The sequence below is a fragment of the Hordeum vulgare genome, chromosome 3H (genome assembly GCF_904849725.1).
Source record: "Hordeum vulgare subsp. vulgare chromosome 3H, MorexV3_pseudomolecules_assembly, whole genome shotgun sequence".
NCBI lineage: Eukaryota > Viridiplantae > Streptophyta > Magnoliopsida > Poales > Poaceae > Hordeum > Hordeum vulgare.
In genome coordinates, this window is record NC_058520.1 from 573453032 (window position 1) to 573467422 (window position 14391).

General features: G+C 44.3%; 1 protein-coding gene across 1 annotated transcript; it reads right to left on the minus strand.

The window, feature by feature from the left end:
- Nucleotides 1-1661, minus strand: LOC123440702 (uncharacterized protein At4g15970-like). The gene is made up of 3 exons (XM_045117256.1): nucleotides 1420-1661; nucleotides 951-1325; nucleotides 1-793 (listed from the first exon to the last, which is right to left on the minus strand). Exons 1-3 carry the CDS (start codon nucleotides 1627-1629, stop codon nucleotides 287-289), a joined length of 1092 nt encoding a protein of 363 aa, XP_044973191.1. The 5' UTR covers nucleotides 1630-1661; the 3' UTR covers nucleotides 1-286.
- Between the last annotated feature and the right edge of the window lie 12730 nt (nucleotides 1662-14391).

Genomic DNA, 14391 nt, shown 5'->3' on the forward strand with positions numbered 1-14391 from the left:
GGGTACCATAAAAAAGCTCTAATAATATATTTTCGCATCTATAGAAAATTCGTTATAAGTTTAAACTGAGAGCATATCATACGATAATACTTTTGCGCTTATCATCTTCTAGATCCCCTATGCTTAAATCCTGGTTCCGCCCCTGCCGGTACTTCCAATAGCTGCAAGCCACGAGCTCTAGAGTCCGATCAATATTGGACAACTCACCTTGGCTGTGGCTCATGCGGCTCCGCCAAATTGGGCATATTGATCAGTTCTGGATTGTATTGTTATGATACTCCAAGAGTTAGCGGTGTCCCATCGATGCCTCGCACTTGGCAGGAAATGTCCACCTGGACTCCTCACTCCGCTTCTCCAGCAATGTCACCCGACTCGTGTAGTTTTTCCAGTCGGCAGCCATGTTTCTGAGGTCATGCACCTTGTTCTCGAGCCCGATGCAACAGTTTGCGTGCATCGTGCATACCCTGTCCATCTCGCCATGAAACTGGCAGAAGCCATCGAAGAGCGTTGTATCGAGGAACATGAATTTGATGTGCAACTCGCCAGCGGCGAGCTCGGCCTTGATCTCGTTGAAGACCGCCTGATCGTGGGTCGGTGGGAACCGTGATCTTGCAGCGCGCCATCGCCTCAACATCTCCACCGTCCGTTTCGTGGACTTGACGTAGTAGAATCCGGTGTTGGGTGCGTTCGTCAGCGCCTCGACATCGCCGTTGAAGCGATCGGTGGAGATGACCATGTCGGCATAGAGGCTGATATGCCGGAACGGGTTGCGCAACCACATAATATCTACATCCTGCATGGAGACATAACATTAGTTGGCCATATCAGAGGAAGCAGAGTGTATATATTTGAAGGTATGCATTACATTTTGGTTCACTTGTTGAATTGTGAATGGAAAATAACAATTTAGAGACATGCATACGCAGCTACTCGGTAGCTAGCTAGCTTACGGTGAAAAGATAGTTGTAGCCGAGCTGGAGGACGCGCTGCTGGAGGGAGAGCTTGGCCCAGACGAGCTCAAGGTAGGTTTCGGTGAAGAAGCGGTTGGCAGAGCTGACATTGGCGGAGGTGACCTCGAGGAGGTAGCAATGCGGGTGCACGGCCTCACAGTGGGACAAGGCGCCGGGGTCAACGGCCACGATGAGGGTGTGGTTGAGGAGGTGCGCAATCTCCTCGCCGTTCTTGAAGCCCTCGCGGAATAGGTCGAGGAGGGAGCCCGGTGCCGCCCACGCCTCGTTCACCGACGTTACGATCACCGTCCCGTCTTCGGTGGCCACCTTTGGCAGCAGCTCGGCGAGCCCTGGGAATCTCTCCTCCTGCATGTCCTGCAAATTTACCATCAGCCGGCAAGATTTTCAGAAGTATCACCGGCCTGGGTGCACCCCATGGCTGCACACCCCAAGCAACCAGCATGCAAACCTTTTCCGCGCTCGAGAGGTTGGCGTGGCTAATCATCTGATGAGCCGATCCATTCCCCAAGCTGGATATGAATATGCTGGCCAGTCGCTCCCCGACCCGATCGGATGCGAGGAAGAAGAGCAGGATGGTGGGCAGGAGAGCCCCGAGGAGGAACGACGCCGAGTGGCTGACGCCGCCGTTGCGCTTCTTGCTGTTCAGGCCGATCGCCATGACCCAGAACCGCAGTGGAGTTACGGTAGAGGACAATGCTGCTAGCTACCCTTCAGAGGTACGTACGGTATACTTAAACTCTTGTGCTTAGTGAGGTCGACCATGTCCATGTGCATTCGTTGGTTTTGATTTTGAATGATATGGCAGTTGTACTTGCTTCCTGCTCCATGTGTACGGCAAGTAAGATGTCAAAACGTACCTGGACACACATGGACGTACCCAAGAGCGCGCTGTTCTCCTGCCGGCTTGGCAACGGCCATGGGGGTGTCTCGCGGCCGGCATATTCTGACTTTCTGACGGCCACCAGACGGACGTACTGGCCAATGGCCATGATGATTCGGAGGTCAGAGGTGAGATGGCGGCATGTGCATGCGCGACAAGAGAGACCGGTACGTACCTACGAAGGGAGTATACACTAATTTAGAGCATGTTTACAAAGGGACATACTCTCTTCGTCCTAAAATTATTATCTTAAATTTGTCTATAAATGGTTGTATCTAAATACTGAAATGTCACTAATACATTCATATATAAGGCAAATTTAAGACAAGAATATTGAGACGAAGGGAGTAGTAAATATGAGCTCTAAAAGATTCTACAGTCGGATCTTACAAATCCAGAACCTCAAACGTTCGTAGACGTGTCCGGGCGAGTTCAAGGACACTGGCCGGTCACGCCTCAAATAATGCATTCTACATCCAGATACCTTAAATTAGAAACCTCAAATCCATACTATTGCATGCAACATAAACCTGATACTAAGCGGAGCTCGTCCGGCTCCGCCGTGCTCATGTCCGACGGTTGGCTGCGGCCTCACAGTGTCGGTCCGGTCATCGGCGAGGTAGAGTAGGACATGTGGCACTAGCCGGCTGACGGGAGTCGAGCTCCCTCCGGCTCTCATGCCCTACTCTTCCTCGTCGAAGCCGGTAACTCAGACGGTGCCAATCGATGACGAATCCTTTCTGGAAGGAGCCGATGTGGCGATGTCCACCACGATGCGGGAGTAAAGGGGAGTGGAGTGAAGTGGACAGGGTTTGGTCCGGAGAGCGGATGAGGACGAATATATGTGGAGTAGATGCGGGCATGCACGGGGTACTGCGGGCCAGGCGGGCGTCCACATGCTTCCCCATATCCGTGCCATATTTGGGCTGACAATGGAAGGTGTCGGTCAGTCCGAGCGTTTGACGTTGGTTTGGGAGGCCCGTCTGGGTCATTTTTTGTGACCGGACAATGATCAAAAGGTCTGTCCGAGCGTTTGAGGAGGGTTTGATGAATCCGGTTGTAGATGCTCTTATTTGCCGAGAGAGGCGAGGAGAAAGAGTTATTCTTTTAGAAAACACATTCGAACGCGGGCGCTTCCGCTAGAAGAGCGTCATGGCAGCCAGTAGAGTGAAAGTAGCCAGTGGAGTAAAAGAAACGAGCACTGGTGTCTCCTTTGTCAGCGTGCTATATTGAACTAAGCTAACACCAACACCGGACCATGAAAACAAACGTGAAACATTCGATTTGGAAAAGATGAATATTTCTTAGAACGTGCATATTTTACAAAGTCCTGAACAAAAGAAAAATTAAACACTAACATTTTCGAAACCCTCCATCATTTTTCCCAATTTTGAATATTTTCAAATGCGAACAATTTTTGAAAACCTGGGAGGTATTGCATCGAACACTTTTTTAGAACACAAGCATTTTCTGAACTTTTAACATTCCTGAAAAGATGAACATTTTTCTAAAACTGGGGCGTACTGTAACACACAATTTTCAAAAACACGAACATGTTTACAAATTTGTGAGCATTTCTTTAAAACACAAATATTATGAAAATTTTATATTTCTTGAAAGGCTTGATTTTTCTGCAAAACAAAAACATTTCATGTAAAAAGGGAACATATTTTGAATTTTGAACAAATTTTGGAACGAGGAAAAAAAATTAAAGTTCGAAACTTTTTCCGAACACGGACACAATTTTGGAATTCTTGCTATTTTTTGAAAAAATAACATTTTTCAAAAGAATATTAAATGTTAAACATGTACGGAGTATAAAGTAATGCTCGTGATGTATACAAAAAATGTAATAGGTGTATGTATAAAGTACACAAAAAATGTTCATGATGTATACGAAAACTGTACAATGTGTAGGAAAAAAATGTTCCTGATGTATACAGGAAGTTTAGCCTGTATTTAGAAAAAAACTATAAAAACTAGGAGCGAAACAAAAGAAAAACTAAAGGAAAACAAGAAAACCTAACAAAAAGCATTGAAAAAAATAAAAAGTAACCAAATATAACAAGAAAATAGATAAAACCAAAGAGAGAAACTAAAAACTCAAACTATAACGAAGAAATAAAGAAACAAAAGCCAAGAAATTAAAAAACAAAAGAAACAACAAAATAAAACGTAAGAAAGAAAGAAACAAAGAGATAAAAAAACAAAACAAGCAGCAGTTAGACGAACGTTGGAACGCACGACGATCCCAGGGTTTGACTTGTTACATCAGTGCATACCACTCTCAAGGTTTAAAATATACCGCGATCAAAAAGTTAGGTGTGCTACTTTCAGGGGTGTTTAGAATTCAGTATTTGATTTAGTTTTTGTCTACAAGTTGAGTGTTAGTTTTGAAGTTTTGCCTTCAAAAAAAAAAGGAGTTGTGCCTCACCTCGGTCCATTTTTATGAACACTAAGGCATTTGTGATTACATATCATAGTAAAATAGTGTTCATGTATATATTTCAATGTTATGCATTATGCATTACTGCACGCATACGACACAAGGAGTTGGACATCGTTTTCCATCAAACTGACTCATCGCATCTTCCATCCAAAACTGGGTCGTGCAAGTGGCATGCACACGACGTGGACGTAGTTTGTCATGCGAGTTCCATCGGGATCTTTTTCATTGCCGACATCTGAGGTCACCAGGAGCTGCTGCAACGTGTCTTGCATCCTTTTCCAAACGTAGATGTCGTCTGGTATTTCTGCGCTGAAAGAGTCGTTAATTGTATGCTGAATATATCAATCGATCGTATATGTGTATCTTCCGTTTGTATGATTTTCGGGCGGTACTGTTTAATTTCAGGTTTTTGTGTCCTTCTCAGCGGTGTGCGTGATCACTGACAGATTCTCAATTTTGGAACCATTTCTCACTCAAATAAACATTACCCGGTTGTATAGTTGCCCGTCCATCGACCTTGCACAACTGTATTTCTATCGACGGCGTGCAACTGCATTGCACGTATCAGCCACCAGTAGAAAACGGGCCTTTGGTCGGGACCCTTTAGTCCCGGCCTGCTTCTGGATCGAGACTAAAGGCCCGGCCACGTCGCCCCAAATCGCAATGCCTTCCTCGAGGCTTTAGTCCCGGTTTGTGTTCCAAACCGGGATTAAAGGGTTACGCGGTGTGCAGTCCGCATTTGTGCCATCTTTAGTCCCAATTTGTGTCTCAAACCGGGACTAAAGTCCTCTGTCTATATATAGCACAGCCCCCCTCTCCCCTCTTCCTTGCATTTTTCTTGGATGGAGGATTGTGGGTGTGTGCTAGCTCTCCACTTTTTTTTATGCACTAGAGGTGTTTGTTGAAATGTGTGTTAGAGCGATGCCGCTTCAGTTCACCGAACACAACTACGATATGAGATGCCTGAGCCATGCTTAAACCTCTTCCTCTTTATTTCTACTTATTCTAAAAGGTTAGCAACTATATTTTCTCGTTTAGACCGTGCGATACTAATTTTTAGGATCGTGATTGTATTTGATATACTGTCGTATAACACAGATGAGCCATCCATGGATGTACGGTGATCGACGCACAACCGCTTACAGAGAAGGCATGCATTCTTTTCGAGATGCAGCCGATGTGAACAAGCATGGTGGTGGCTATATGTTTTGTCCATGTGTTGAATGTCGAAATGAGAAGGATTACACTTCCTCAAGGGTCATTCAGAGCCACCTGCTTCGGTCCGGTTTTATGTCGGGCTATAATGTTTGGACCAAGCACGGAGAAAGAGGGGTTATGATGGAAGACGACGATGAAGAAGAAGAGAACGATGATGACAACTACCGATCTATGTTCCCTGAGTATGCTGATACCGCAACGGAAGACAATGAAGAAGAAGATCAGGATGAAGAATGGGACCCAGATGAGCCCGTTGATGATCTTGGCCGGGTCATTTCTGATGCACGACGAGGTTGCGACACAGAAAAGGAGAGCTTGCGACCTTTCTGAGGACGGAAGCTATAGATGACAAATGACGATTTAGTGTAGCTAGGGGCCATTACTGATGTTCGTCCATGTAATCGAATAGACGGGCTCTAGTCCCGATAATTCAGATCTCCATATAATTGTATATATATGCTCGCTTGTAAGATAAGTTAATCTTATGTATATATGCATAATTATTTCTATTTAGAATTATATGAAAACTAATTCCCGAACACCAAACGAGGCATCACGTTAATTTCCCGAACACCTAAACCCTAAAACCCTAAAACCCAAAAATAAACAAAATCTGAAACACTTTAGTCCCGGTCCGTGTAAAGAACCGGGACTAAAGGGCCTGCCCCTGAGGGCGCTACGAGGCGCCCACGTGGAGCACCTTTAGTCCCGGCTTGGAACAGGGCCGGGACTAAAGGTTAGGCCTTTAGTCCCGCCCCTTTAGTCCCGGTTGGTGAACCGGGACTAAAGCCCCTTACGGGCCGGGGCTAAAGGCCCTGTCCCCACTAGTGAGCCATGTACGTCGTTCGATTGTGTGGAACTACACACTAGTGGAAAACGGGCCTTTGGCCGGGACACTTTAGTCCTGGCCTGTCTCTGGGCCGGGACTAAAGGCCCGGCCACGTCGCCCCAATTCTCAATGCCTCCCTCGAGGCTTTAGTCCCGGCCCGTAAGGAGCCTTTAGTCCCGGTTCGTGTCCCAAACCGGGACTAAAGGGCTACGCGATGGGCAGTGGTGGTGGCAACCGTTCGTATCCCCCTTTAGTCCCGGTTGGTGGCTCAAACCGGGACTAAAGGTCTGACACGTGGTCTGCCGTAGTGGTGGCAACCGTTGGTATCCCCCTTTAGTCCCGGTTGGTGGCTCAACCCGGGACTAAAGGCCCAAACGGTCTGCATCCCCCTGCCCAAAACCACAACCGAAGCAGAGTCTGTGTCGCGTCGCCATTTCTCTGTTCTTCTTCCTCTCTTGCTTCCCCTCTCTGTTCTTCCCCTCTCTTCTTCCCTTCTCTTCTTCCACCATGCCAACTTGCTTTGGAGAGGTGCTTGCACATGGCAAGATCAAGCTCGATGTCGTGTACATGAACGAGAGCAGGGAGGTGCCGCATTTTCTTAGATAGTTGAAGGAACGATGGCTTGACGCAGCAGTGGATCATGAGAAGTTCTTGGGGCTTGATCTGGAGTACACGGCCGATCAACGCGGTGTTGCCGTCATCCAACTATGTTTCAAACACCATGTCTTGATCTTCCAATGGGCGAGGTAAGTTTTGAGGCTTTCTTTGATCCAAGGTAATGACATTGTAAGTTTATTTGTTTCAGTCATAGTTGGTTCCCTTCAAATAGTTGTAGTGAAACAATTTTGATTAGTTGAAGGGGAACACAATCTGATTGGAATAGTGTTCCATAATCTGAAAAATCGTATTAGAATCAACTAGTGTTTAATATGTTCCATTGGAATCATAGTTGGTTCGCTTCAAATAGTTGTAGTGAAACAAATTTGATTAGTTGAAGGGAACACAATCTGATTGGAATAGTGTTCCACATTCTAAAAAATCTGATTGGTTCAATATGTTCCATTGAAATCATAGTTGTAGTGATACAATTTTATGCGGTGTTCTTTGATCCAAGGTTATGAAAATTACATATAGCTAGTGATCTCTCTAGGTTCCATTGGATAGCAATATGATATGTCATAGTCATGAAAATTGCATATAGCTAGTGATCTCTCTAGGTTCCATTGGATAGCTATAGTGATCTCTCTAGGTTCCATTGGATAGCAATATGCAATATGTCTAGCTTATTGAATATTTGCAAAACCGTGGGAGAATATATATATATATATGTCATAGTTAATTTACGGTTTCTTGATCAATTTGTAGGATATGAAAATTGCATAAGATAGCAATATGTTCTATTTGAATCCTAAAGATAATTTTCTCTTTAGTTGTAGTGAAACATGTTTCCTTATTGCAGCACTATGTAACATTTGTTCCATTTTAATTTGTTTCTGTCGCAGTAGTGACAAGCATTGTCCAGAACTCATGGACTTCCTTCGCAGCGGCATCACTTTTGCTACCGTTGACATAACGAACGACAAGCTGAAGATGAGGTACAACTTCGGTATTGAGATACCAACTGGTTGTCTCATTGATCTCCAAACGGTATTCAGGCTTCGACATGTCAGGACTTCGATGGCTCATATGGCAGTTGCCTTGATCGACGAAGAATATAGTAATATGAAGACCAATTTCCCAAAGTCTCAGCACAAACTTTGGGAGAAGGCCACACTTGATCGTATCAACATTGAGTATGCAGCAAAAGATGCATACGTTTCATACGAGTTGTACCGCAAGATTCGAGTCGTCAACTATGGCCAGCGTCACCTCGAATAAGGTGGACATTCTGATTCGAGTCGTCAACTATGGCCAGCGTCACCTCGAATATATATATCTATGATAGCTATTATTATGTACTGTTTGAACTAGTATCATGTACTGCTTGGACCAATTTATATATGTCTAGTTTCTGTTTGTGCCATTATAGTTTCCAAATTTGAATGGTTTAGCCCTTTCTAACTTCATTTGCTACTTTTGAATGGTTTAGCACTTTCTAACTTCATGGTATCATGCATTTCGACCACATATATATACAAAAAGTCTTCAGTTCAAATAAGTTCAAAAAATTAGGTGGGGTTGCTTCTCCTTCTTCTCTTTGTGCATTAGAGAAGAAGAATGCCGACTGTTGTTGTGGGGGTTGCTTCTCCTTCTTCTCTTTGTGCTAGATATTTGTTATGCACTAGGGGAAGAAGGAGTAGCGACCATCATCGACGGTCGAAAAATCAAGTGAGGGAGTGTCCACCATACATGAGAGAAGAAGAATGTCGACTGTTGCTGTGGGGGGTCGTTTCTCCTTCTTCTCCTTGTGCTAGATATTGGTTATGCACTAGGGGAAGTAGGAGTAGCGACCATCATCGACGGTTGAAAAATCAGGTGAGCTAGTGTCCACCATATATGAGAGAAGAAGAATGTCGTAGCCCTCTCAACTTTTTAACACATGCTATGTGGGTGAAATGATGATAGCATGCCAACTTTCAACATTTTCAGAGTTCATTTGTAGTGCTTTTCAATTTCAGGGTCAACTAGCTCAAAAAAAAAAGTAAATGCACGAAGAATACCAAATGAAGTCAGAAATTGTTGAAATTTTGTGATGTGCCTTTGAATGGTGCATTTTGAACACACAAAAAGTATGGAGTTCAAATAAGTTCAAAAAAATGAAATCCCTTTGTAAGAGATGAGTTCTTGTTCGAAACGCTGATACTTCGAGAGAGATTGTCCGTTTTGTACATGAAGTGCATCCAGTTTTTGTCGTAGCCCTCTCAACTTTTTAACACATGCTATGTGGGTGAAATGATGATAGCATGCCAACTTTCAACATTTTCAGATTTCATTTATAGTGCTTTTCAATTTCAGGGTCAACTAGCTCAAAAAAAAAATGCACGAAGAATACCAAATGAAGTCAGAAATTGTTGAAATTTTGTGATGTGCCTTTGAAGGGTGCATTTTGAACACACAAAAAGTATGGAGTTCAAATAAGTTCAAAAAAATGAAATCCCTTTGTAAGATATGAGTTCTCGTTCGAAACGCTGATACTTCGAGAGAGATTGTCCGTTTTGTACACGAAGTGCATCCAATTTTTGTCGTAGCCCTCTCAACTTTTTAACACATGCTATGTGGGTGAAATGATGATAACATGCCAACTTTCAACATTTTCAGAGTTCATTTGTAGTGCTTTTCAATTTCAGGGTCAACTAGCTCAAAAAAAAAGTTAATAGTTTGGATAGTCAAAATAATTACTTTTGAAAATAGAAAATAGTTTTGCATTATTTATTCAATTTCAAACACTTTTCATTATCATAGTTTTGTCAAATTCTCAAATATGCAAAAAGAATTTTAATAAACATAGTTTTTAATTGAAAATAACAAAATAGTTAATAGTTTGGATAGTCAAAATAATTACTTTTGAAAATAGAAAATAGTTTTGCATTATTTATTCAATTTCAAACACTTTTCATTATCATAGTTTTGTCAAATTCTCAAATATGCAAAAAGAATTTTAATAAACATAGTTTTTAATTGAAAATAACAAAATAGTTAATAGTTTGGATAGTCAAAATAATTACTTTTGAAAATAGAAAATAGAAAATAGTTTTGAATTATTTATTCAATTTCAAACACTTTTCATTATCATAGTTTTGTCAAATTCTCAAATATGCAAAAAGAATTTTAATAAACATAGTTTTTAATTGAAAATAACAAAATAGTTAATAGTTTGGATAGTCAAAATAATTACTTTTGAAAATCCACCAGGGACTAAAGGCCCCTTCTTCCCGCCTTCTGGTCTGCCCGAAAAGAGGCCTTTAGTCCCGGGTCATGGCTCCACCCAGGACTAAAGGGGGTCTTTAGTCCCGGTTCGAGCCACGAACCGGGACTAAAGATCCACCTATATAAGCGGGAGTTAGAAAAATTCCAACCCAAATCGTTCGTTTCTCTTCTTCTTCCTCTCGTTCTCCTGCCCGGCGCGGCACACCGACGACCTCGACGACGCCGTCGGGCTGCCTGCCGTCCTCCTCACCGTCGCCTGGCGTCCTCCTCGCCGCTGCCGTCCTCCTCGCCGCGCGCCGTCGACACCTCCGGCCGGTAAGCCCCCCGCCCCCTCCTCCCCAACACTCCGGCCAGTAGAAGAAAAGAAGAAAAAGGACAAGAAAAGAAGAAAAAGGAGAAGAAAGGAAGAAAAAGGAGAAGAAAGGAAGAAAGAGGAGAAGAAAGGATGAAAAAGGAGAAGAAAGGACGAAAAAGGAGAAGAAAAGAAGAAAAAGGGAAGAAAGGAAGAAAAAGGAGAAGAAAGGAAGAAAAAGATTTTTTTTTGTCATTTAATTCCTATTGTTATTAGGTTTGTGCTAGATTATTAGGGTTAGTAATATTTAGAAATGGGAAAAAGTAAAATAAGAAGAGGAGGAGAAGAAAAGAAGAAAAAGGAGAATAAGAAGAGGAGGAGAGGAGAAGAAGAGGAAAAATAGAAGAAGAGAAGTAGAAGAAGAGAAAAAATTAGAAGAGGAGGAGAGGAGAAGTAGAAGAAGAGAAGAGGAGAAGTAGTAGAAGAAGAGGAGAAGTAGAAGTAGAAGAAGAAGTAGAAGAAGAGGAGAAATAGAAGAAGAGGAAAAATTAGTTTAGGGTTACAAGAAGAAGAAATGTTTTTTTGTCATTTAATTTTGCTATTGTATAGTGTATATGCTTAAGTGTTAATAGTGTTTCTTAGATTATTGCTTAATTTTGCTATTGTATATGCTTAAGTATTAATAGTTTAATTTTGCTATTGTATATGCTTAAGTGTTAATAGTTTATTTTTAGCAAGAAAATTAATAGAACTAGTTTATTTTTTTTAGTTCATTTTACGATGCCTATCCCGCATCCTCGTCGTCGACTCGGCGGAGGGCACCTGATTGATCAGAGGGGCCCTGTCCGGGACTAGGCTCCGCCCGGCTGGTATTGGAAGGTGCTACCTTTCGGGGGCGTAGGTTGGTGAGGAGCCAGCCCGTCGTTGACCCGATCCTTGTTTGGTGGCAGTCACGTGGGCCAGTGAGGGTGCCGAGGCTTCCGGACACCGCGGAGGTGGTATGTCACCGTGTCAGCGAGGAGGATGAGCACGTCCATCGCTACATGGTTGCGTTGGAGGGCAGGTTCGAGCATACCTGGCAGGTTCTTCGGGGATCTCACTGGAGCTATGATCCTGTGATGGTTCCTTCTCATTGGGTGTCCACCGCCCGCGCTGATACCCGTCGGGCGCTACGGTTCTAGATGTATCAGTGATGCTATATGTATGATAGTATTCGAGGAGTATTAGTGATAATATTCGACGATGTACGGACAAAAGAGATGATGTGTTTGCTTATAATTGAATGCATGCTAATTTGAATACTACTTTATTTTACGATTTGGTTTTGCTTATTGAATGCTCAATTTGGAAAAGTACTCCTACTTTGAATACTATGCAGAAATCTAGGAGTCCCGGGTGGAGCCACGACCCGGGACTAAAGTTGTTTTGGAACGGAGTTCCTGATCAAATGTCCGTTTTTTGCAGAACTATGGATCCACATATCAGGAACCTCGAAGAGGAAGAACTTCTCGAAGATATAATCAAAGACGGCCCCGACGTTGAACCAGCTGAATCTCCGTCGTCATATCTAAACCCCTCCGGATATGGAATGGAGGTCGAGCGACACGAAGATGAAGCCGATGGGGCAGGAGATAGGTCCAATGACGGAGAAGGTGATAGCTCCACTGATGGAGAAGCCGGTGAAGAAATAATAAAGTCCGGCGAGGTATACATATGAAGTTCGACAATCACTTGTAATATGTGAAAAATATTGGAGATAGCTCTATATTGTATACATATACATTCAGTTGACGAATGTTTCTCCCTCTTAGGCCTCCACATCGAGCAAAGCTACGAAACGAGGCCCGACTAGAAAGTTGGATGCACGGACGCATTACACCTTTGAGGTGATATTGCCTACGGGCGAACCCAAGCTTCCTAAGAATGCTGCTGACACATTCAAGAAGCAATGCGGAGTTCTCGTTAGGGATCACGTCCCGATCAGCGTTCGGGAGTGGAACAAGCACAAAGGGGCAGCCGATAGTGACTATGTCGCCGAAAGGTACAAAGACAATCTTTGGAATGATCTCATGTCACATTTCAACCTGCCAGAATGTGAGAATGAAGACGCCGCAGACAAACTAAGGGCCAAAGTCAAGCAGTGGACTCTAAAGAAGATGGCCGAACTGTTCCGTAGCTGGAAGAAGAAGCTATGGAAAAACTATCTGAAGACAAATAAAGTGCCAGTATTCGAGGGGTATCTAGCCAAGCAGGCGAATCACTGGAAGGCATTTCAAGAGTACAAGGAGTCAGAAGATGCCCAGGCATTATCAGAAAAGAACAAGATAAATGCCGACAAGAAGAAATATCACCACAAGCTGGGGCCAGGGGGCTATGAGACTGCCATCCCAAAGTGGGATAAGAAAGAGCAAGATCTGCTAGATAAAGGGATCGTACCTGAACCACTCCGTGATGAGTGGGAATTGAGAGCAAGAAATTGGTTCCTTGCGCATGGTGGTTCGTACGACGAAGAAACAGGGGACCTCATCTGAAGTGACGGTCTTAGGATACCCAGGGAGAATTGGAAAACGATAGTGAAAGAAATTAAGGAGGGAAAAAAGAAAGTTCACTACAGACAGAGATAAAGATTTGCTCACACTAGTCCTCGGCAATGACGAACATGGAGGACGAACGAGAGGCATCGGTCCTTCTTACCCGTGGTGGCTTGGGTTTGCCAGAGACCAAGACAATTACAGAAGCCGAGAGAGAGCAAAGATGCGGCAGCAGGATGAGGAGAATGACAAGTTCAACCAGTTGCTTGCCAGGATTAACGAGCAACAGAAGAAGATTGATGAGCTTAGAGGAGTAGCGCCAGGAAGATCCTGCATTTGAAATTACCGGCGCCCCATCTAAGCGGAAAAGCAGCGTGGCTGAATCTGAGGCCCCGCCCGACGATGGACGAAGAATGATAGAGGGCTGTCCCGGCTACCCCGTGGATGGAATCAAGGAGTCAACATCATGTGAAATCCATCAGAAATTCAAGAACATATCCATGAAGGTGGCCGTCGGACAAGCTTTACCTTCTGGCCCTGATGCACGCTGGCATGACAGTGAGATTCCAACTGGCTTTGCTAAAGTCGGCGTGGATGAAATCATGGCGGGGTTTCATGATATGGAGCTCGACATAGCTAGATCCGAAGATGAGAGGACACTCGGAGAAGTACTGGGTGGAGTCATCCTATGGAACAAGAACTACATCAAGCTTCCAGGCTCGGCCCCAAGGACAACACCGCCTCCGAGTCGTCGTAGGTCACCTACACCTCCATTACCTCCAAGCCCTCCACATGACGTCGGCCAGCACAACATGAGTCCATCTCGAGCACCGCCGCCGGACTTGGGTCGTCCGTCTCCGCCGCCGCCCGCTCCGGATACTAAGCGGAAGCATGCCAGCAAGAACGCTCCGCCGACGATTTCTAAGCGACGGAGCCCCCCAAAGCGCAAACGGTCGCCCCTCCCAAAGGTACCTCATGCTAATCTTCCTATCAGACCTTATGATCGTATCCCCGAGGAAAACGCCAGGATAGCAAAGGAACATCATGATGCGCAGATGAAAAAGAAGGAACCCGAGCCCCGCCCGGAATACACCGAGAAGCAAATAGCATATGCAAAATACTTTGCGACCCTTCCATCACAGTATGACTTACACCATAAGCCTGATGACTATACACGCACATTGCAGTAGGAAGTGAAAAAGAGCAGATCACGTGCAAGTGCAAGTGGGAGCAAATCAAGTTCAACTACAAGCAAGAAAAAAATCAGACGTTCCTTGGCTTGGACAACAGGCCAAACAGTCGATCCCACCCCTCAGGGTGTTAACCGAGAATGTCTCCCCTCCGGTGCAGGGGC